The sequence below is a fragment of the Protopterus annectens genome, chromosome 14.part0 (genome assembly GCF_019279795.1).
Source record: "Protopterus annectens isolate FY-2018-M chromosome 14.part0, PAN1.0, whole genome shotgun sequence".
In the NCBI taxonomy this organism is placed as follows: Eukaryota; Metazoa; Chordata; order Ceratodontiformes; family Protopteridae; genus Protopterus; species Protopterus annectens.
In genome coordinates, this window is record NC_056748.1 from 741,640,566 (window position 1) to 741,665,063 (window position 24,498).

At 35.1% G+C, this 24,498-nt stretch overlaps 1 protein-coding gene across 1 annotated transcript in view; it reads right to left on the minus strand.

The window, feature by feature from the left end:
* SEC31B (SEC31 homolog B, COPII coat complex component) overlaps positions 1–24,498 on the minus strand; it is a 1,631,704-nt gene that overhangs the window by 911,837 nt on the left and 695,369 nt on the right. The window contains exon 11 of the mRNA XM_044055612.1: positions 20,306–20,458. Within this exon, the coding sequence (XP_043911547.1) occupies positions 20,306–20,458 (153 nt within the window). The remainder of the gene's footprint in view (positions 1–20,305; positions 20,459–24,498) is intronic.

Here is a 24,498-nt window from a genome sequence, read left to right on the forward strand (position 1 = left end):
TATAGGCAAACAGCAAGAAATGGGGGGGGGAGTGTCCTAAATGAAAGACCAGCACTGGTAGAGTTTTTAGTAGAGTCTAGCACAGAAGCTGCCATTAAGTGAAAAATAATTAGTAGAGCATATAAAATATTGCATGATAACTATAAGAATCAATAAGAGGAGGTTGGAAAGGATTGGGCAGAGAGATTGTATAAGCAATTCACAAATAAACAATGGAGGATATGTGTGTCTTCCAAATACGTAACAAAGTTTAGATGATTTAAGATATTTGCTTGGAAGTGTTTACATGGGTATTTTTATACCCCAAGTAGACTCCAAAGAATTTTTCCTAAGGTAGACATGAAATGTTAGAGGTGCGATGGAAAAGAAAGAGATAACTAAGGACTTATTTTCTGGGAGAGTAATGAGTTAGCAGACTTTAAAGATTCCCTGCAGACTGCTGTGTCGGAGATGCTGGGTCAGCAAATTGGCATAATTAAGGAAATTGTTTGAGCTATGCTATAGAATCAGAACTGCCAAGACATAGTAAGGCCTTGCTGCGTCTAATTATGATGCCTGCCAAAAAAAGTAAATGTTAAAAAATGGAAATCAAAGTCTAAAACAACTTTACTAGAAGTAGCAAAGACATTAACAGAGATAAAACAACTGGAATTGGGATCTTTAGAAAAGGGTAAGAGCAAATTGCATAGGAAAAAAATGTGAATTGTGAAATCAATACATGCAGAGGAGGAACAAGGTTTATAAGTAGGTAGGTTATGAATGAGCTATGTAATGGCTGACTGACAATGACAAGATATATTATAAATGATGTACAATATTTGCAGCTACAATTGTGTCGGCACAGTTTGTAATGTATAATGTTCGCAACTGAGAATGTATCAGTATGGTTTATTTTCATTTATATAAATGTACAATTGCCTACATCATACATGATAATTTAACAAAGACATTTCTTGTTTAAAAATAAAATTATTTTTGATGCAGAACAGGCTAAGAAGGAAATACAAAGATTTTCCTAACAAAAGTGAGCCATCATGCAGAAGGAGATTCTGCTTCTCATTCTTCTGATGATAAAGCACACAGAGAGATTTTGCCAGTAAAACTTTTTTTAGTGTTCCAAAGGAAAATGCTTCAAAGACATAGAAAAGCACAGGTGCTGACCAGAATAACTGGGGGAACCTTGGAATTGAACCGGAATCTGGAGTTGACAGATGGAGATGAACAAGAAGGTGACCATGAAAATGAGCGAATAAATGTGAGATTACAAAGCACTGACCACATTTGTGAAATACGGCTGTACAAGAAAAACAGGAAAGAATTAACTTTGTTAAACTTCTAGGAGTCTGAAGGACTTGTGCCCTAACTCATGTCATTAATGACTAGATGGACATTCAGGGGAAGGGAAGAGAAGGAAAAAGGCAACTGTAAGTAAAACAATTTTGGTTTCTGATAGTACTATAATACTTTCAATGATATAAATTACATGTTACATAAACCATTTTCAAATATTGTTGTATGTAATAAAGATACTAAAGGAAACAGATGCCTTTTTTCAATTGCTCTTTTGTTTTAGCTTATACAATGCAAAAAGAGAAAAAAAAGCTGGTCAGAAACTTGTTCAAGTTAATAAGTTATAACTTTGGGTTGTTGATGTGGGAGATAAGACGGAGAAGTACACAGATCCTCATATATGCAGAGCTGACATGTTGCATAGGTGAGAATGCCTTAATTAATACCCTTGACAATCTAATACAACGTTTTAAGCGGAAACAAGTAAATAAGAGAACACTGAATCTAATGAAAAGTTTCCTTTAGCAATAAATGTTCAGAATGTCTTTAGAACTCTAGAGCAGAGGGCTATATTTTTTCTTATGTTTCCATACAGGCAAGCTGATAATAGGGCAATAAAAATCCAGAACACGGGTTTTACTATGGCTAAAAGTTAATGTTTTCTAAAGGCAGGCAAGTTATTTTTCACATCTGGGAAAGGAATAAAGATAAAAGACTGACTGCAATTATTGTAAGAAGGAGCACAAGCAGTAAACACGTCTTAGCATGGACAACATTAACTTAAGGAAAGATGATGCCTGTGTCTGCAGCTGTTTATTTAGGACAAGTGTTCCTATTAGGAGGGTTAAACTTCATTATCTAAAGATGCAAATTGTTTTGTGTCTCTGTATTAAGTTAGCAGGTTTTCTGATGTTTTGGGGATTTTTTTTTGAGGGTTTTCCTTAAAACAAAAAGTTTTGTAAAATGAGACATGAGTTCAAATGGAGAGGACAAGAAATAACTGTATAAAATATCAACCTGCCAAACATCAGTGGTTGCAGGTATCAAAAAAGCTGGAAACAGACATATAAAAAAGTTGTCATACATAACAGGTGGGAAAATAACTTATAATAGCGTCACTTTCCAGATTATCAAGGAATGTGAATAGTCTCACAGGTACAGACAAAAATAAAAGAGCAATGAATTATACTAAGAAATGCACAATGCAAATAGCAATGCTACAGGAGACACATTTGCGAAGAAGTGAGCTTGTGAATTTGATAAAGAAAGGATTTCAGGATGAATATTTAGCAGAATATCAGGGACAAAAGAAAAGGGGAGCAGGATTTCAGAATGGATATTTAGCAGAATATCAGGGACAAAAGAAAAGGGGAGTACTTAAATGTTAGAGGAGCTGCAATAGTGATACAAGATGGAAAAAAAAGATGATAATGGCAGATTTTAGGACTACTGACAAGGAAAAAATAAGTATGCTGGTATGTATTTATATTCCTCATAAAACTGTTATTATGATGTTTAAGAATTTGGGGAGAAATAATCAGTTTTCAGCAGGGAATACTACTTGTGGGTGGGGATTAGAATTTGATTTGCAACAGGGAAGATTTATCTGGTGGGCCTAGAAGGGAAAGTATAACAAAAGAGGGTTGGATTTCTGGAGAAATTTATGAAAATATTTGGTACAGAAGATGTGAATACAGTAGTAGGAGGAACATGGAGAGAATTTACATACTACTCCCCAAGATGCAATAGCTGGGCTATACTAAACAGATACAATACTTTACAAGAATGTGCACATTTGGGGGCATGGCTTAGCATGAGCCTTGAGTAGCAGCACTTTCTTTCAGGTCTGCCTTATCATATCTTTTATGACAGGAATTTTTTTATTTTAACTAACTAAAAATATTTTTATATATATTTGGTTTCTTTTAATAGTCTAGTTAGTATTATTACATTTTTTAAGTTTTTTTTTAATTTTTCCTGTCAAATATTAAGAGACTAGCTTCTGGCATTTGTTACCAGCATGAGTTTCCCAAAATCCTCTCATCAGGACTCAGCAATAAAAGAAGAGTTTCAAACTCTTAACCACTATTCAGGAACTATCAAGAAAAATTGACGAAATGGACATGAAGATTGATGCTTTTAAAGAAAATACTTCTCACCAAATGGAGACTATACATCAAGACCTTAAAGAGCAGAAGAAACAAATTACTAGTATTGAATTATCTCTATATGACACAGATACTAGAATACAACAAAATTAACATAACGTAGAATTTCTTCTAAAACAAAATACCCTGCTTCAATCAAAAGTAGATGATCTAGAAAATAGATCTCGTAGAAATAACATCAGAATCTTTGGGTTACCAGACAATATAGAAGAAAATAATATGGAGAAATTTTAACCATATGGATTCCAGAAATTTTACAACAACCTGAAGCACTTTCTTTTGGTATAGAAAGACCCTACAGTTCCTTGTCTACATCCAAAACTACAAAAAGCAACTCCTCAAAACCAGTAATAGTTAAATTTCTATCTATTCATGATAAAGAAATAGTTTTGAAACTGCTTGGTCTATGTCACCTATTAAATACAAAGATAACACCATAAGTTTTGATAATGACTACTCTACTTCTGTTATAACTAAAAGGAAACAATTTTTACCATTACTTAAAGAACTTATAAAAGCACAAATAAAGTCTCGCCTGCTTTTTCCAGCAAGCTTGAGAATCTTCCTTTAAGACGGTCCGAAGATATTTGAGGAACTAGACACAGCTATCAAATATATAAAATCAAACAAAATACTGGAAAAAATAGATGAACTGGACTGGGATAGTCCAAGCCTTAAGAGAATTGCTGAAAATAACACCTGGAAAACAGTAGAACACAAAAAGAGGCTCAAAAAATAATTTCCTGCATCAAGGAATTTATATTCCTTTATTTTTTTTCCTCATAAATGATTTTTCTCATGACACAGTAGTCAAGGAAAATTAAAATGGTTCAACAGGTGAGTGTTGTTATATTCTTTATTGTACTGTGATTCTAGCTTGTGTTTCCACTGACTTATATTAATTATTAGTATATTGTATTACATAACTTTAACAGTATTTAGTTACTTTAGCCTTAGCTTTCATTATTATTCCATATTGTCTATATCCTATCAAAACTAACACTATAATATATTCTGTATACTAAAGGATAGAAAACCTGTTTATTGTTCCTAGTTTACATATATTTCTGACTATAATAAATACACTAGTTTAATTTTGTCTTCTTTTATTGATACTAAGTAGCTATATATTGACTTAACTGTATTCTAAGCATTCCTTTGGCTGTCTTTACCCTTTATTTAGTTAAACTAGTGCAGGTACTAATTGTTTTAAGTTTGTTCTTCCCATAGTCTTTATGCCCTTTTGATTACAAGTTTTATTTATAGGTCTCCAAATGGCTGTAGGAATTGTGTATTACAGGAGCTGTTGATGATTTTTTTCTGTTGCCTCACTGCCATGTTTCTGCCTGATTGCCTGCTTCAGTTAAATTGAGTGTGTGTGTTCATTTGTAGTACTGGGAAGCGTAATCCTTATTTCTTTTGTGATAATATGGTTGTTTTTCTTGTTGTTTGTTTGGGGTTGATGTTATTTTTAGATGTTTTGTTGTGTGTTACTGTGATGGTTTGGTTAAGCCCCGTTCGTTGGTGGCTTTGGGTTTATAGAGGACTTGCAGGCATGGTGGTTTAAAAAGTTTCTTTTCCGTTTCTCTCTCCGTTTTTTTTTTCTCTTTTTTCCCCTTCAGTGCCTTGGCCCGAGGAAGAAAAGGCTTCGGTGAGCTGAAGTGTCTCGAGAGGCTCTTGAGAGCAGGAATCCTTAGATGTCTCTTCTTCCTGCAGTTTCCTGTTGAAAGCTTGGAGCTGTATGAAGCAACTAAGGCTTGGACATATAGACTCATGCACCTTTGAACAATTCCTTTGAGCAACAGGACGTCACCTTCAGCTCGTCAGTCTCTTTTGAATGGTAGGATCTGTATCCTTCTTATCCTCATATTAAGCAACAAGATGTACATTGCCCTGCCCCCTCCAAAAAGGTAAAACCTTCACAAATCCCTTTATAAAGGCTTAATATCTGCAAGATACATTTTACGTTAACACAGGAGGTAACTGATCTGTTAGCTTATTTAATGGGTTAAAAGGGCTGATTTAAAGTAAATCTAATTCAGCTTTCTTGTCATTACAATAGATTGCTTGTATGTGTACTAGTGTTATGTAGTTTGTAGATGTAAAACATTTACATAGCAGATTTTTTTTAAAAAAAAGTGCTTACATTTATTTATTTTTATTTAACATTTGTACATGTTACTAGAGTCTAGTCTATGAAACAAGGTTTCATTTTGTTTAATATTAAACTTCAAATTACTTTAAAGCAATTTTATTTACACATTACTCCATGTTCTCCTGATATGTGTTAATGACATGACATGCTTTAATGACTAGTGGAATTTATGTCATCTACTTTGTTGCAGCTTCTGTAATATGTTTAGAGTTCTTAAGTTAAGCAGGTTAGGTTCATTTTAACTGTATGTCTGTCTGTACATATACTTGTATTTTTATACATATGCATGCATATTGATGAAAAGGGAAGGAGGGAGGGAAAGAAGAAGATGAGTGAAAGGAAAAAGAGTTTTGTTGTTCTGCTATATATTACAATGTGGGTATAGCTTTAGTTGCAGGTTTGGGAAAGGTTATTTATACTTTATGTCTTAGATTATAGGTTTAACTGTTTCTCTCACTTTTGTTAGATTTTTAGCTTAACTACATATATTATATTCACTATAATGTTGCATTTTTCTCGTTAATGAATGGTTTGATATAGTTTTGGCTTATAATGACAACTTAAGAAAAGTGAAAATCCAGTTACATTTGTTTTTACAGTAGTCTTCTTGCATGTCTGTTAGCAATTATGGTATCTCTCTCTCTCTCTCTCTCTCTATATATATATATATATATATATATATATATAGTGACTTCTAAAGTGGGGTAGGCTTGCTGCATCAGTAAATGTTACAACTCGAGTTTTAATGAATATACATGGAGTTCTTTTTTTTTTTTTGTATATTACAGACATTATTATTTAAAAAGCCATGTTTTTAATTATATAATAGATCATACTTAGGTGGAGCTCGATTGAAATATGCTGTTGGTTGGTTTGTTGATTTGGGTTATTAATATCACTCAAATTAAGAGTTTATAACTCCAGGTGGGATCTAGATGGTCTTAATGTTAGAAGATTCTGTATCTACCTTTTGTTAATATTTTTCTGATGTTCACTAAAACAAGTATAGTAAAATATTATTCATATAATTTTAATCTTCAAGTTTTTATCTATGTTTCACATTCTATATATTGCTGTATTCCCTACATTATTCTAATGTCATCTCACAAGTCAAAGTTCATTATGTGTATTAATCAATATTTGTTACACCATAATACACATAAGCTATGGTAGTTTTACACTGTATGTTCCTTAACATAAATGGATTAAATAACCCCAATAAGAGGTCTTTAAACAGGCATCTTTAGTTGAATAACTCACAATTAATCTTTTTGCAAGAAACTCATTTTATTGAGGGTGATATTTCCAAATTAGAATCTAAATCTTTTTCATTACTCACTAGTTCTGAGCACACCCAAAAAAAAAAAAAAAGAGATGTTGCAATACTCTGGAATAACAACTTACCTCTACCTAAAATAATAGACTCATACAAAGATAATAAAGGTATGGTAGCTTCTATTGTCATAGAATATAATAATTTAATTTTTACTCTAACGTGTACTGGATTCCTGGGCCTTGGACAGAGCTCAGCACAACAATATATAGATCATATTACTCAATTTTTTAAAAGCAATGTTATATTAGCTGGTGATTTTAACTGCATTTTTGATAGTTCTGACTATTTCTAATGATAAGAGAAGAGTTTCGAGCTCAGCCAGATTACTAAAAGAATTTTCAAATTTCTTCTTATTGAAATATATTATTATGCTAACCCTAAGTCCTTATTTTATACATTCTTTTCACACAGACACAATACATTCTCAAGAATAGACAGAGTTTTTATCTAGAACAGTTTAACAGATTCTTTAATTAATGTAAAAGTTATTACATGTCCATTTTCAGACCACAATTCAATAACCTTTGATATATATATTTATGCATGCACCAATGTTCAGATAAAACGGATACCAGCATACATCACCAAGTTAAATAATTTTAACTCCTTCATACTAGAAAGTTCATAGTTTCGTAGAATTTAACTCCAACACTAATAAACCTGAAATCTTTGTCTGGGATGCAATGAAGGCATATTTATTTGGCAGAATAACAGATTGGTATAAAAAAAGACTTTTGTGGGATAAAGATTGAAGAGAGATGCAAGCTAAACTTGATATTCTGAACCTTGAGTTATCAAACAATCAACATGAAAAATCCAAACTAGATGAATTAAAATCTCTAAATAAGAAATACCTTGAGATTTAAACCATAAAATTATGATTAGTCTAGAAAAATTTGAGTCTATTAATTTTTCAATAAATCCCAGATCGTTGAATATTTTAGCTAACAAAGTTAAAAGATTAAACAAATTTAATCACATTAAAGAAATATATTCACCTCAAAAGAAAAAAAGTATCTGATATAACTAACATATTAATTGAATTTAGAGATTTTTTTCCCTTAAACTAAACCAATCTTATGCACCAATAAATCCAACGAAAGAAGCTCAAGCTTTTACTAATAAACACTACAAAAAGAGATTAACAGAAGAACAAACTAAGCTTTTGGATAGACAAATTACATTAAACGATATTCAAGAACAAATTAATATACTCAAACAAAACAAAGCACCAGGTAACAGTATTATTCCAGAAATCTACAATATTCTACCCAATGAAGCTATTACATTGTTACTTTCAATTTTTAATACCATACAAATTAATAATACTATCCCTCCATCATGGAAATATACATTAATTTCTCCCATTTTAAAATCAGATAAAGACCCTGTAAAGTGTAGTTCATATAAACCTATATCGTTATTAAACACAAATTATAAAATGTTTATGTCCATATATGCAAAGAGGCTTAAAAATTTTCTTTCCAACCTAGTGGATGAAGACCAAACTGGTTTCATAAAAAATAGAACATATGACAATATCAAAAGAATAATAACCTTAATCGAATCAACTAAATACCAAAAAAATAACCTAACTACAGTTAGCTTAGACATAAATTGTGCCTTTGACACGGTCAGTTGGGATTACCTCTTCATTCTTCTACAGGAACTTAGGTTCTCAAATAATTTTATAAATCTCATCACCCAATTATATTCAGGCTCTCTTGCTTATTTTAAAATTGGTTCTAATACATCACAGTCCATACCTATTACTAAAGGGACTAAGCAAGGCTGCCCTATATCCCCTCTTTTATTTACTTTAGTTATGGAGCCTTGGGCAAATTTGATCAGAGAAAATAGTAATATTAAAGGTTTTTAAATGAGTTTTAATAAATCTTCAAAGATTCAAATGTTTGCAGATGACATTCTGATTACTCTGGGGGGCAAAAATCCAACAATTCAATAATTATTTTATGATATAGATTATTTTCAAAAAACTCAGGTCTAGAATTTAACCAGAATAAAACACAGAAATTGTTAACTGGCCCAAATAAATATAATATTCAAAAGGAATTTGAAAAATATATCCCACAATCCCAGCAATTAAAATATTTAGGTATAATTATTGCCAAAAATATAAAAGATTCAAAAACTGAAGTTCGATAATAGTTTAACAGAAACAGATAAACTAATACAGAAATGGTCTAAAATAAAATTTTCAATAAAGGAGAAACTATCAATTATAAAAATGAAACTTTTACCAAAAATTCTATACATAGTACAATCAATTTCTATCCCCCACCTTATACAATAATTAAAAAATGTAATAATATGATTAAAAATGTCTTTGGTTCCCAATTAAACCTAGGATTTCTCTAACACACCATATGTACAGCTGGAATAATGGTGGTATTGCATTGCCAAATTTGGAACTATATTCAATTTCTTCAGTTATTAAAACCATTCTGTATCTTATAGATAATAAATACTCAGCAAAATGGAAGGATTTTATTTTGTCTTCATCACAAACTTTAAATAGTAACAATAACCTTTTTAAACTAAATCTAGTAAATAACTTCATATGCAATTTGAAGGAATATTTTTCTCTTAGTCCCACACAAAATTCTATTTCAAACTATATTAACATAATTTTAAAATCTTTTAAAAACATAATTCATGGGTTTCAATCATATGAAAGTTGGTTATTCCTTATTTTCCCCACAGCATACACACAGGGGGTTATCGTCACTACTAATTTTCATAAAATGTCAATATTTGAACAAAAACATCTGATTTATTGGCATTAAATGTTAAAAAACAATGAATTGCAATCCGTCAATACTTTGTTGATAGAAAATGACTGATTCATCTTTATGGCTTGATTTACAAGAAGCTAGAAATTATATAAAAAAAAAATTTGATTGAATACCTTCCTCAGCTAAAATTGAATTCCCAAACTTATTCAGTACTTGATTGCTTTTACTCAGCAAAATAACTTGATTAAAATTAGCCTGTCAATTATATATAAAACTATTAAAACTGATTTAGATATAATTCCAGACAATTATTGGGAATACTTTTCTGACATTAATAAGTGTAACCCCACAGATAAAGACACATCAAATTTTCTTCACTCAGCAGGTAAAACTACTTCATCACCTAAATGGAAAATATTTACCTGGAGATTTTTGAATAGATCCTTCATTACTCCACATAACATAAATAAGATGTATAAAAATATTCTTTGTTGGAGATGTATGAAGGTACAGAATGCTGATTGGGCACATATCTTTTATGATTGTTTACGTATGAACAAATTCTGGGAAGATATCAACTCTTTCCTCCAAGCACTATTCACTGATAACTTTCTACTTACCAAATCACTAGTTTTATTTAACACTTCAGTCCCACCTTGTGTAAAGCTTAGTACATATACGCTTCTTTGGTCTGTACTGTCCATAGCCAGGAAAGAAGTTACAAGAAATTGGAAATCATCACGTATTCCCTCTTTTCAAAACTTTACAGATCTTCTTCTGGAAGTATCCAAACTAGAATCAATGACAATCAAAGCTAGATCTTCTAGGAATACAGCAGTATATAATCAATGGAAGAATATAATTGAATTATTAGAAAATCAATAATAGAAATATAATAATTTTTATTCACTTGTCTTAGCTTATTTTGTCTATAGCAAAGTGAACATCTGTGTACATAGTTTCTTAATTTTGATCTTTTACATCAGTGTTTTTGTTTTTATCTATTTCATCATAAAATATGATATTTTTGTTAATAATTGTATTTTAAGAAATGCTTTCAATAAAAATTATTTCAAAAAAAGAATGTGTGCATTTAATTGAGAGCATTGACACATGCAATAACTATTTCAGGTTGTGCACCAATAATACCTAGAATACAAATGCAAAACAATTAAGTAAAAATTAAACAATGGCACTTCCCCACCTACCCATTAAAAAGAGAGGAATTTGAAGAATGGATAGTGGAAATTATTCATGAGTTATTAGGGAAGATAGAAAGCATTTCAGAAGTTACAGCTAATGAGTAGGATAAAATAAAAGTGGAGTTTAAAAATAGGGTAGAAATAAAAGAAAAAAGATATGGTTAAGAAGTAAGAATAATTATTTAAAGGGGAAGACAAAGCTTAATGGATTTCAGAACAGGGGGAATCTCAAAGAACAAGAAGAGGAGCAAGTGCAGAACACTGAAGAGAAAAAAAGAGTACACATGAATAATATACACAAGTTTAGAAAGATTGCTGTAAAGCAACTGTTTTTGATAACCCCAGAACACAGAAAACGTTTAGCAGAACAACTTGGGAAACAAAAAGTAGAAAGGGTTGCTGCCAAATTAGGGAGCTCATAACAAGAATAACCAGAGATCCTGTGCAGATATTAGAGATATTTCAGAACATTTATGAAAATCTGTACAAGGCAGAGAAATGTGGAAATCAAGAAAAAGCACAAATGGAAATATTTATGGAAGACAAACATGCCAAGGTTAGAGGTAGATGAGGCTCAACAATTAACAGTTAAGATAGGAGAAAAGGAAACAAAAACAGTGATGTCTAACCAATCTGCAGGAAAGTTGCCAGAAATGGATGGTATTCCAGTAGAGGTTTGGAAGCTTGGAGGGAAGAACGTGATGAATAAAGATCTGAAAAGTTTTGTTTAACAGCATCTTAAAAGAAGGGAAAGCACTAACATCCTGGAAAAAAAGCTGTGGTGGCTATAATACCCAAAGACAGTAAAGACCTATCAGACCCAGCTTCATATTGGCCCATTTCAATTTTATGCCATGATTACGAAGTGTTTATGTCTATTATGACTGAAAGAATTTCAAAGGTATTGCCAAAATTAATAGATATATCAGTGGGGTTTTGTGGAAGACAGGTAAACATTTGACAATGTTACTAGAACAATAAAGATCCACAGCGAAACAGAATGTAAGAACATACTGTTGCTTTTCATGAGTCTTCATGCAGAGAAGGCATTCAACAGAGTAAGCTGGGATATGTGCAGGACAATGGAAGTATCTGCTTTCCCAGATACAATACGGTTACTTAGGAGGATACTAGAGGGATCGGAAGCAGAAAATAAAAGTGGGAGGGTTCTTTTTTAACTGTACCTCAAAAGAGGAACCATGCAAGGGTGTCCTCTTTCCCTTTTGTTACTCGCATTATATTTAGAACCTCTGTCAAAGAAAATATAATTGATATGGTAATCAAGGAAAGTTAGCTTGATTTGTAGACATTATTATTTTGCATTTCGTAAAACCAGAAAATGACATCTCAGTGTTGTGGAACATTCTGAAAGAGTTTCAAGTTTTCTCAGAATGTAAAATTAATGAAATAAAACAAAGGCTATATCTGTAAACTATGTGCCATACATGAATTGGTTCAGCAATACCCATATTTATGAGGGCAGGAAGCATTTAGATGTGTGGGTTAAAAAAAAGATACTGTTATAGCAGGGATAACGATCTTATGTGGGAAGAGACTAGACAAAAGACAATACAAAAACTAAGAAACTGGAAGCTCTTGTCTATAGATATGGAAAGCAAGATATAAGAAGCAAAATGTTTTTAGTCCCTTTAGTGCTATACAAGGTCAGGCACATTTTATCCACCACAGGAGAAGTTACAGATAGTAATTCATAAAGAGTTGAAGGATTTTATCAAGGGGAAAGAGGGCAATAGTTAAGTGGGATAAGTTGATCCTTCTAATAGAACAAGGTGATTTAAGTTTACCTGACTTAAAGGGATCTTTTAGATTTACACACAGTTAAGTCTATTATACGTAACACAAACAGAAAGATAAAATTCAAAGTAGAAAAAGATGGTGATGAAGCAGGAGGGGAACTCCAGAAATAAGGACAGTGGGATTTTGGATGCAGATCCTTAAGGAAGATAACAGTCATACACAATATTATATTCATAAAGTAGAAGAAATCATTCCAAGAACTAAGCCAACATGGGAATGGAGACAATAGATTTTGCTGATAGGGATGACTGCAATTAGGGGGTGCACAGAATAGGCAAGAGGGGGCTAGAATTTACTGCAGGAAACTGGCAAAGGAACCAAGGCATTGGGAACAATCAATAAGAGAGGGAAAGGTAACAAAACGGGAAGAGGCTAAGAAGACATTTGGATTGCAGATTAGAAACTGCCTTCCCTATCAGGGATAGACATTAGAGTATAGGCAAACAGAAAGGGATAGGAGAATCCTAAGGAAAGACCTGCACTGGTAGAGTTCTTTGTTGAATCTAAAACAGAAGCTGCTGATAAAAAATGGATAAACAGCAAAGTATATAAAATATTGCACAGTAGCTGTATGAAACAGAAGTGTTTAGAAAAGATTAGGAAGAGAGACTGCATAAGCAATTCACAAAGGAAGAATAGGATGACTTATGTATGGCTTACAAGTATGCAATAAAGTGTAGAAGATTTAGGTTTTTTTCTTGGAAGGGTTTGTATACCCTAAGCTGACTTTGAAGAATATTTCCTCAAGTATATGGCAAATGTTGAAAGTGTGATGGGGAAGAAAGAGGTAATTGAGAACATATATTTTGGGAGTGTAATGAGTTGCCAGACTTTAAAAATTCCCTACAGAGTACTCTGTCAAAAATACTTGTAGAGCAAATGGGTGTAACTAAGAAAATTAATTTTTGAGATGAGATACAGGATTTGACTTGCCTAGACATGGTAAAGTCTTGTTAAGCTTAACCCTGTTGGCTGCCACAAAAGCAATTACTAGAAAATGGATATCAAAGTCTAAAATACATGTATATGAAGTAGTGAATTTTGTAGCAGAGATAAAAGAACTGGAAGTGTGATCTTTAACCCTGAAAAGGGTAGGAGCATATTACACAGAAACAATGGAAATTGTGGGAACAATACATGCAAAAAATGTTTTGGAGGAATCAGGATTAAGGGGAAAAGCAGGGACTGACCAATTTATGTAATACTGGATTATTATGTTGGGTAGAAGAATACATGTGAAATATGACCTAACTGTGAACATGTTAATATAGTTCATCTTCTTTTATATAAATGTATGTTTGCCTATGTCACAAGTGATAGCTTAATAAATATGTTTAAAAAATAAATAAGATAAAAATATGTAGTCAATTGCCATCTTTTAAGTTGCACTGACAGTTTCTCTCCTTTTAGTTATACCACTTGTCACTTTCATCTGACATAGTTCTACAAAGATGTAGTTAATACATTTTGACTGGTTCACCTTCTGTTACTACAGATGATGGCTTCTTTTCCAGTTGTTTGTCTGGATGAAGATTAAGAGTTCAGATGCAAGTTCAACACTACAGTTTTTCAAAATTCAACAGAATGTTTCGTTCACTTGTCATGTTAACATGTTTAAGGCAAGGCCACAAGGACAAAATATCCAACATAAAAAACTCACCTAAAAATAAATTAAAGGTCATATGCTGCTTAATGCTAGCAGCTTCCACACAAAATTGCACACTCTGGGAGCACTCTTAACCCTATAAGATGCGGACATCTGTGTAGTCACCGAAACCTGGTTCAAAGCTGTTGAGTATCCCAGCCTTGCTAGGCTACTCATCCTTTCATACATTCAGACCCCAAAATGAGGGCAATGAATCTAAAAGAGGTGGAGTTCCAATATACATCAAAGACAAAAACACCTCCAGACTGGTCAAACAGTATGATGCGCATGAAATACTTCAGGTGCAGCTAACGGTTGACAAAACACCTAATCGGGTCATAACCAGCTACATGCCCCCATCCTTGAAGCAACATACCCACTCCACCTATCTGGAACTGCTTGAATCTATCAAGATTTGACCATTTACCCTGATCCTGGGGACCTTTACCTACCCTATCACAGACTGAAAGAACTACTCATGCCAAAGTTTTTTACCCAGAGATTCCTTGATTTTGTCAGCTCCAAAGCCTTGGACCAACTGGTCATTACCCCCACTAAGGGTGAAAATATCTTGGACCTAGTATTGACAAATATGGGTGTTCACTGCAGCACCCCTAGAGTGTCATCTTTCCCGGTAAGATCCGATCACAAAGCTATCACCTTCGAAGTCACCATCACCCCCAACCCCCTCCCCCAGCTCCTGTCAGACACAAAAGCTTTACCAAAGCTGATTATGACCTCATATAAACATATGACAGGTATAAACAGATTTGTAGCTTCTTCCTCTCCTGTGAGTACTGTTACTTACATGGAAACCTACACCAAAGATTTATACAAACACCAGTGTAGCTGCTTGAACACGGTGATACCAGACAGGACTAAAACATCGTCCTCTAGAAAAAGCAAACCAGCCTGGTGGACTTCTGCCATAAACAGACTTTACCATAAAAGAAAAAACTGATGTCCTGAGGCAAGAAGAAGCAGGCCCCAAAGGGGAAGCAATATATTCTAAGCCTAAACAAGAAAATAAGAGCACTTGTGAGATCCTGTAAAGCTAACTATGAGTCCAAACTGGCGTCCTCAACAAAAGACAACTATAAGGCCTCTTTAGTTATGTCCGTAACCTCAAGGTAAACACCCAGAGCTGTACTGAACTGGTGGTCAATGGCACCACTCACACAAACACCATCGACATAGCTAACTTACTAGCAGACAGTCTCAGTGAAAACTTCACCCCTCTATCCCCCTCGATAATTAATCAGGACATACCCCGCACATGACCCCACCCCTCATCTCCAATGAACAGGTCATAAATGCCCTCTAAAAGGCAAAAATTACTGCATCTATAGGACCGGACAACATCCCAGGATGCATCCTCCATGAGCTCAAGCAGGAATTGGCAATAGAATTGGGCACCCTGTTCAGTCACAGCTTCAGTATTGGATTTGTTCCAATCCAGTGGAGGACAGCCACTGTCATCCCACTGCATAAGGGAGGCACATCCACTGACCCAGGAAATTATAGGCCCATCAGCCTAACTAGCCTGATCTGTAAGCCATGTAACACATTATCATGGACCTCATAAACAAGGATATTGGTAGTCCTCGAGCACATGATCCTACTCAGTTTGGGCTCGTCAAAGGGAAATCATGCTTGTTAAACTTGGTAGGCTTCTTCAAGACAGGCACCAGGGCCCTGGACGAGGGAAAAAAGGTGCATACAGCCTACCTTGACTTGGCCAAAGCTTTCCACACCATTCCCCAGTCAAGCATCACAGATAAACTCACCCAGTTAGGCATCAACCCATATGTCATTAGATGGGTAGCCAACTGGCGGTCAAAAAAGGAGAATCTACATCTAGTAGTAAAGCTGTAACTAGTGGTATACCCTAGGGATCGGTCTTGGGGCATCTGCTTTTTGGAATCTACTTCTCATATGTGCAGGCAAAAAATAAAGGTCTGTGACTAACCAGATTTGCAGATTACTGCAATTTGGGAGCAGCCATTAATTCTTCAAATGATGTGGACATTCTCCAAGAGGGGCTCACTCTAACAAATAAATGGTGGCAAGAACATAGCCTCAAACTCAATGCCAGAAAGTGCATCACCATTCCCTTTGGAGAAAATGATGTTCCTGCAACTTACCACATCAACAACAGCGCCCTAAGCACACAATCACTAGTGAGACACTTAGGCACTCAGGTTGACAGTGACCTGACTTTTGACCAGCAAGTAGCCTCTGTTGTGTAAAGGGCCTACTACATTGCCCACCTTATAAGTAAGGATATCACTTCTGGGAAAAAAGAAGTCAAAACCTACCTGTACTCTTCATTTGTCCGACCAATAATAGAGTATAACGCTCCATTTGGCATGTACCTCGCTAAGCATCGACAGCAGCTGGAAAGACCACAGAGATTCCTGATTAGGAGAATAGAGGGTCTCAAACATCTTTCCTATGTGGATAGTTTAAAGACCTTGTATCTCTACTCTGTTTCATTCAGGCTGCTCAGAGGTGATCTATGTTTGGCATACAAAGCTATCTCCAACCCTGCCCTAATGAAGATGCTGCATACTCGCAAATCCAACAACACGTGTGTAACTCATGCTAGGGACTTTAACATGGCCTGCAAAATTAACAGAACTTGCTGGCGGGACAGATTTGTGCCCCAGAGGCTTCCCCGTCTGTGAAATATGCTTCCTCTTAATGTTAAGCAGAGCACCTCGTTTTCATATATGGTCAATAACTTTGGGTAGCTGCAGAAAGTATGAAATTAAGGACATACGCTTTACAAAACAAGTTCTGTTGCAGGGTTTAATCTGCATGACAAAGTGAGGAGTTTAGCAATCCAGGAGACTTTCAGAGTGCACTACTGGTTTAAAGTTGAAGTGGACAGCTGAGGTGATCTGGGCTCTCAATGTTGATGCTCTTTGGCAACTGTATTTGGTATGACCTACTCAGAAGAGGTCCCTAGCAAACTTAGATCACAACAGAGATGCTTGCGAATCTTTCAGGATAAGTTGGGAACTGTTGCTGAGGATAGGGAAGTTTGTTATGTCTTGCTTACCATACTATCACCACGATACATCTCCAGTGATTTAAAAAACAGATGACTAGATTAAAAATATTTATGCAACTTACTTTTAAAGAGCTGAACATGTTGATTACTGCACATGCTCTATGGTGGGCTATTCCATGTTACTGGTAAACACTGTCTTGCGCATGCAGCTTCAGTTTTATTCAAGGAGTTGGTAACAGATAGCAAGCACGTAGAGAGGACACTCAAGCTATCCGATACGTTTAAATCATGTGAAAAAGATTCATAAGTCAAGACAACATTGCTTATGGATAAGCTTTTAGGCAACAAAGAGAGAGACTTTAACCTATACGCAAAGTCTGTACATTCTGAAAGAAATAAGAAATCCACAATGATATACAGGAGGTAAAATGACAGAGGCAAACCAATGCAGAATTTTTTTTAATCTTAACTACATTACAAAACAGATTATATAACACAAATGCACCACAAAACAATTCTGGAAGCAGTATGCCCTACATTGTATTTCTCTTAGTTTCTGAAAACAGAAAGGCCTTGATCCTGCACATGGCACCAAACTTCTGCTTTACCTGTTCAAGGACGATACATATATTATTAACTGTGATTCTTATGTACTTTCTTCTGGAGAATCATTTTTAGGTAAAGATCAGCAGCCACCATGTCCTGTGCCTAGCATGGAATGCTTGAGTTAATATGACACAAAGCACATGATCTTAGAAGTTTTTTGCCCATTCAGTAATATTCTGCTTTCTTATAGCCAGAACAGGCAACCAGTTTCAGATTGCAGCTTCTAGGGAGGATAACTGCATGCAATATGAACGGCTGATTCATAAACTCACTGATTTGTACTTCTGAAACCAATATGCTTATGCATCATCTTCATAATCTGGGAAGACAACAAAGTGCTAAAGGCACAATCCTGTGACACAACCAAGGTCACAGACAGTGGTACATTTGCAGTAATTCATTTTCTATTTTTTTCTTAGGGTGTTCAAAATTCTGAAACAGAGTCTGTAAGTTGGTCACCAAAATGATGCTGCATTGAATGGCCCACAGCACTAAATTCTGTATTGTAATATAAGTATATTGCTGCTACACAGTGCTGTTTTACTGCATGTGTTAACAGAGCTAGCATTAGGAAACTGTACAGAGCCTTGACCTTCTTGGGGACGCCAGTTGCAGGAAAGACAAAAACTCAATTATTCACATATACAAGGCAGCATGGATCTCACAAACTGTCTTATCTTCCAGCTTTCTGATATTGCAGTTACTTTATAAATACTAATATGTTTGCTCCCAAAGTCTGAACAGGTTGTCCTGTTTTCACTGTTCTGATCTGTTGTATACAGGGAGAAGTTTTGACTGTCTACCTATATGTACTCTTGGAAAAGAAAAGCAGATAACCTTCTAGGTTGTGACAGACTTTACATGACTACTGTTCATTTGGGGAAAGCAAAACTGAAATACATTACTGTTGTCATTATTTTCAATCAGAGGCATATGAGGCATACACAGGCAACACAGTTATCTAATACTGCTAGGTGTGGTGGCTGCTTGTGTGGATGTAAATGATGAATCCTGCTGCTTTTTGCTATGGTTAAACAGCAGCCTTCAATCTGGCTTTGCAGGACTAGCGTGCACGTGTTAAGCAAATCAGAAATACCTTACTCTGCCTATTGTGTTTGCATGAAACGGGTCTATATATTACCTTATCGAACGATGAAAATAGAGAATGCTCTTTCGTCAATCCAAAAAGGTCAAAATCCCAAAAAAGCGAAGACACGGAACAGCAATTTTTTTCCCCCCAGGGAAAAAAATCACTGCTCCACAAACCCCCCCCCCCCAAAAAACAACAAAAATGTTCAAAAACAAAATGAATTGGGGGGCTTTGCCCCCCCCCCCTACTTATACCAACTCTGTGATTGCACCACAGTGGAGGAAATGGCAAAGTCCCGAAGACAGACCACCGATTTTTTTCCCTGGGAAAAAAAATCGATGGTCCATGCCATCACTCTTTAGGGGTTTTGATTTTTCTCAGATCGATGAAAGAGCATTCGCTCTTTTCATCATTCAATAAGGTAATACAGACCTGCATGAAACAGCTGAAAGACCTAATGTGGCCATTTTATTTTTCAATTATATGTGAAATGAAGTTAAAACATATAAATGTGTACTTTTTACAGTTCATCAGAGTTAAACTTTAGAGGTCTAAACAGCCAAAAAAGAACTATAACTGCTTTGTATGGGAGTTATCTGTAGAAAAATATTACTAGCTTTAATGTTTCATAAAGTTGCAGCCATTAATCTGGGTTTGCTGGACAACAGTGCATTAAGTAAAGCAAGCAGAAAAATGTTAATCCCATGTTAGGAAAAATAAAATGTTGCAGTAGTTAACAATAACTGATTAGATGGTATAATGTGTCTTTCAGCAGGCAGCTTACACAACATGTTCATCTTCAAATAACTGGATTGCTCAAACACATAGCTGCTTCCCATATTTAAAGACAGTTTGCTTTAGAACCACTCCTAAGACAGAGCTAAGCTAGGACTTCCCTCTCCTACATAAAGTACTGGTTATGCCACATCGACAGAGAGAGAGGAATAAGACAGACTAATGGCTAGTCTAAAGAAAAACTTATAAGCCAGAGGGTCTCATCAACATAAGGGTCACCTGGGTAGGGTGTCACAAGAGGAAGCATCATAATTATCCCTTAGTCCAGCACATTTGTTTCACAATGAAAGTATACAGCAGTAATCAGTAGCTAACTCCAAATACCTACTTCTTTTCTATCAAAAACTCAGACATTTTTGAATTTCAGCTCTTCTATACTCCATACCATAGCAAGGCAAGTGCATTTTTAAATAAAATAAATGACTTACTGCAAATGAGGCTCCCACTGGTCTCTGGATCCATCTGGGTGGCTTTTTTAATGGTGGAATATGGGTCATGGAAGCTACCTGTTGACAGATATCCAGAGGTGGTAAAGGTTTCCCTGTACCGAAAAGATCCAAATTGTTGAAAGATGATGAAATCTGCAGTCAAAAAGAGGGACCAAAATTACATTCACATGGCAGAATATCTTAAAGTTTCTAGTAACAATGTGCAGAACTACTTCGTTCCTAACTTCTTTATTTTTTGTAAGGAATGCCAAAGTCAGCCAAGTCATTTTTTCATGTTAGAAGCAACGGAATATATACTACATATTAATAAGTCACATTTGAAATGCAACACCAAACAATAACAGTAAACCCAAATTAAAAGCAGACTACACAAGAAACTCAGTACACAGCAGTACAAAACACAGTATCAACTACTAGTTAACTATTGGTAGTCAACTAAAGAGTGGAAAGACAGGTGTCAATATATCATAATAAGTTAAAGGCAAGGGATTAGCAATGTAGTAGCTACACTAGCAATCTGCAAAGGACATGCAGCAAGAAATGAGAGAGTAAACTTCTTGTTAATCAACCAATGTGTTACAGCTCTAAACTGACAGACCAGAATAACAATATAATATTTTTCCACCATCATAACATCTTCAAGATCATCACCATAAAATAATTCAAAATAAGCAACTCAAATGTATTTCATATGGTCTGTCAAAGATCACTTCAGAAGCCCTCAATGTATTTTCTAATTCACTTACCCTTGGAGGGTGGAGGTGGCAGGAAGCTGAGCTGGGAAGACTTACTTTAAACTGTAGGATTCCCTCAGTGTTTGCAAGTAAATTGAGAAAATATAGGGCTGGATTTGAAAAGAATTTAAATTTGGGGTAGCACAGTACTCCAAGCATTTACACTATTCCGATTCTGAAAAACAAAAGTGCTCTAAAAGTCCTCAAACCACAGAGACTAATGAGCACCCCCCCCCCCCCCCCCAAGCATTACTATGTCAAAATAGGCTCATAATGTGAGGGGCCTCCTAAAGCTTGCACCACAATTCAGTGCTAGTGCACAAGTACTAAAAGTGTAACCTATTAATTTCAATGAGTGTATTTCACAAAGAAACAGCTTCAAATGTATCTGAAAGGAGCACTGCATGCACACAGCTTAAATGCCTGCAGTACCAGATCTCACATACAGAGTAAGCAGAACTGCAGGCTAAAGTAAGCTGGTAGTGGGGCAAGTCAGGTTAGTGCACATAAGCGATAGGTAGGTGCTTTAAGCAGATTTTTTTTTTCTTTTGGTGTCCAGAACAACTGAACTTTTAACTTTTCCAGTGTTGTTTTTCCCTACAGCATGTAATTATCATGTCCAATTACTTTTGCCTGAATGACAGGGTTTTTACCTGCCAAGCATGCACTCAGCTCCAATACACAGGTAGCATTCTAGAGGTCAGGTTCATTTAGGTACTACCACAGACAATAGTGTTTGTTGTCGCCTCACAGTTAGATGTTGCCCGTTCGATTCTCAGTTAGAGCATCTTGTGTGTGTCGACATGCGTGAATGGGCGTTCCTTCATTGAAGGTTGTGCGTTAGGCCCGGCAAGCCAGCACGTAAAAACCTACTGCCAATCATTAGCGGACCAGAGTTCCGCTGTGGCAACCCCTAACTGGGAAAAGCTGAAAGACACAAACAAACAGACAATAGTGTTCTTGGGCAGACTCAGAATATGCAATGTATAGGTAATGGGATTTATTAACATCATATATTAAATTCCATTATCTAAGCACCGTCAGGTGTTGCTACTACACCAAGGCCAATTCTGGCATAGTGCCTGGATTCTCTTAAGTGAATTGCTTCCCCTACTGGCTGGCAGGTACAGCGAAGTGCTTGGATAATCAAGCCACTGCAAGTGCTTTTGCCCTATACATCCATGATATTGAGATGGAATTTACACAGTCTTTGACCATGCTTGTATCCCTGAACCTGTCCTGTGCAGTATGATGCAACAGTAAGTATTCTCATATTCCTGAGTTACTGCTTATGCAGTGCAACTGCCCTCCACAAAACAATGGACAAGTTGATACTGGCCATTTACAACAAACTCTCCAGGCTGTTATCAGACTTGGATTGTCTCAGGTATAGTTCCATCACTCTAAGCCGCAGAGCAGGCACAAATACGTTTTCTCTGCCTAAAATTTTCTCACTCTTGGGAGGAAGCATTATTAAGTTGTCAATCCAAACAACTGCATGGGTGGTGTGAAAATGGATCTGAGGAGAGCTTCTCATCTTTTTATTTGGTCAAAATGTCTTTACTGACATTCACCAACAGTACGTGTTATCAATTAAATTCCATCAGTTACACAAATTAAAATCAGTATAACAGAATACCACATATCATCACAGTTTTACTTCTAATACTCTCCAGAAGGAACATTACTATAAACAACAAAGGAAAATTCCATTATGATTCTATCAATATTTTGTAAATATTGTTCAAACTTGTTCTCTAATATGTAACCAAATAATGACCAACACTGTTATTTGATGTAACCATCTACTCTAGTGTATGTATAATCTTTTTATTGTATGTGGAGCTTTTCCCGATGTAACCATCTACTACAATGTATGCATAGTCATTTTAATGTATGTGGAGCTTTTCTCCCCAGGCATCCGCTGAAAATGGGTATCTGCCCTGTCGGACTTTCCTGGTAATCACATGCAAATAAATAAATAAATCACCATCATATCCATCAATAGGTCATCAACTAGTGAAAGTGAATGGCTCAGTTCTGTAGATGCAGGTAGACAGACACTTAAAGGACAACATTATTAACACTCAACTATGTATCACATACTACACATTTAGCAAACTAATCAACAATATATAATCACTCTAAATATATATATATACCATATAGCAGATGAGCAATATTAACAATTAAAACAATAACAACAATTTCAAATTAACTATTCTCATACTTATTCAGAAACTAACATACCTTTTGGAATACACAAGCTAATTCCTTTATCTTAAGAGTCAACTTCCTGGAAAGTAATCATCTTTTAATTTTTGGACTCAAGATAAAATCAGCAAATATCTACCCTTAATTCCTACAGTTATTCATTATATTGTTTGAAAATATTTGTCAGTCCTGAGTTCATCATAACATACTTTGAAAAAATGACCCATCTATCAAACCGGGTCTATATTATATCGCATGCTCACAACAGCAAACGACAAATAATCGAACCCATGTAAGCGAAAGCTTACATCGTCAAAACCTCAGAACAGTGATTTTTTTCCAAGGGAAAGAATTCGCTGTTCCGAAAAAAGAAAAAAAAATGTAAAACATTGCATAATGTGGGGGCTGTATCCGCCTACTTAAATATACCAACTCCGAGATCGTAATACAGTGCCGAAAACAGCAAAGTAGTGAAAGCGGACAAGCAAATTGTTTCTCGGGGAAAGAATTTGCTGAAAAGCCGCTTTGCTATTTTGCCTTTTCACGCTTTTCAGTTCGATGAAGATGCATTCGACAAACTGCTTCTGCGACAGCGTAATAGGGAACCTATCAAACCACCCAATGTCCTTGTACATATGCCAGAAAGCCATATATTAACAAATTTAGTTTAATAGCATTTTAAAAGAAGGGAAAGCACCAGCAATTTAGAAGAAAGCTGTGTTTTTTCTATTACCCAAAGAGGATAAAGATCCATCACACCCAGCCTCATATAGACCCATTTCAATTTTAAACATTGCATATAAAGTATTTATGTCTATACTATTTAAAAGAATAGCAAAGGTGTTGTCAAAATAGATATGGGTCAATGTGGTTCTGTGGTGAAGAGGCAAACATTTGACAATATTAATAGAACAATGATGATCCAGAGGGAAGCAGAAGGAAAGAAAATACTGCTGTTGTTGATGCTTCTTGAACTATAGAAAGCATTCAACACAGTAAGGTGGGATTTTACGAATAGGACAACAGAAGCATTTGGATTCCCTGGTACAATAACAGTGTTAATTAGGAGTATATATGAAGAATGCCCTTTATTTGCTTAATATTTACATTTACTGGTAAAGTAAATAATGGACTCAGAAATTCAAGGATATTATTGGTATGGTAAAAAAGTTGGATCTATATGCAGATGATATTACTTTGTACGTGATAAATCCAGAAAAGGAC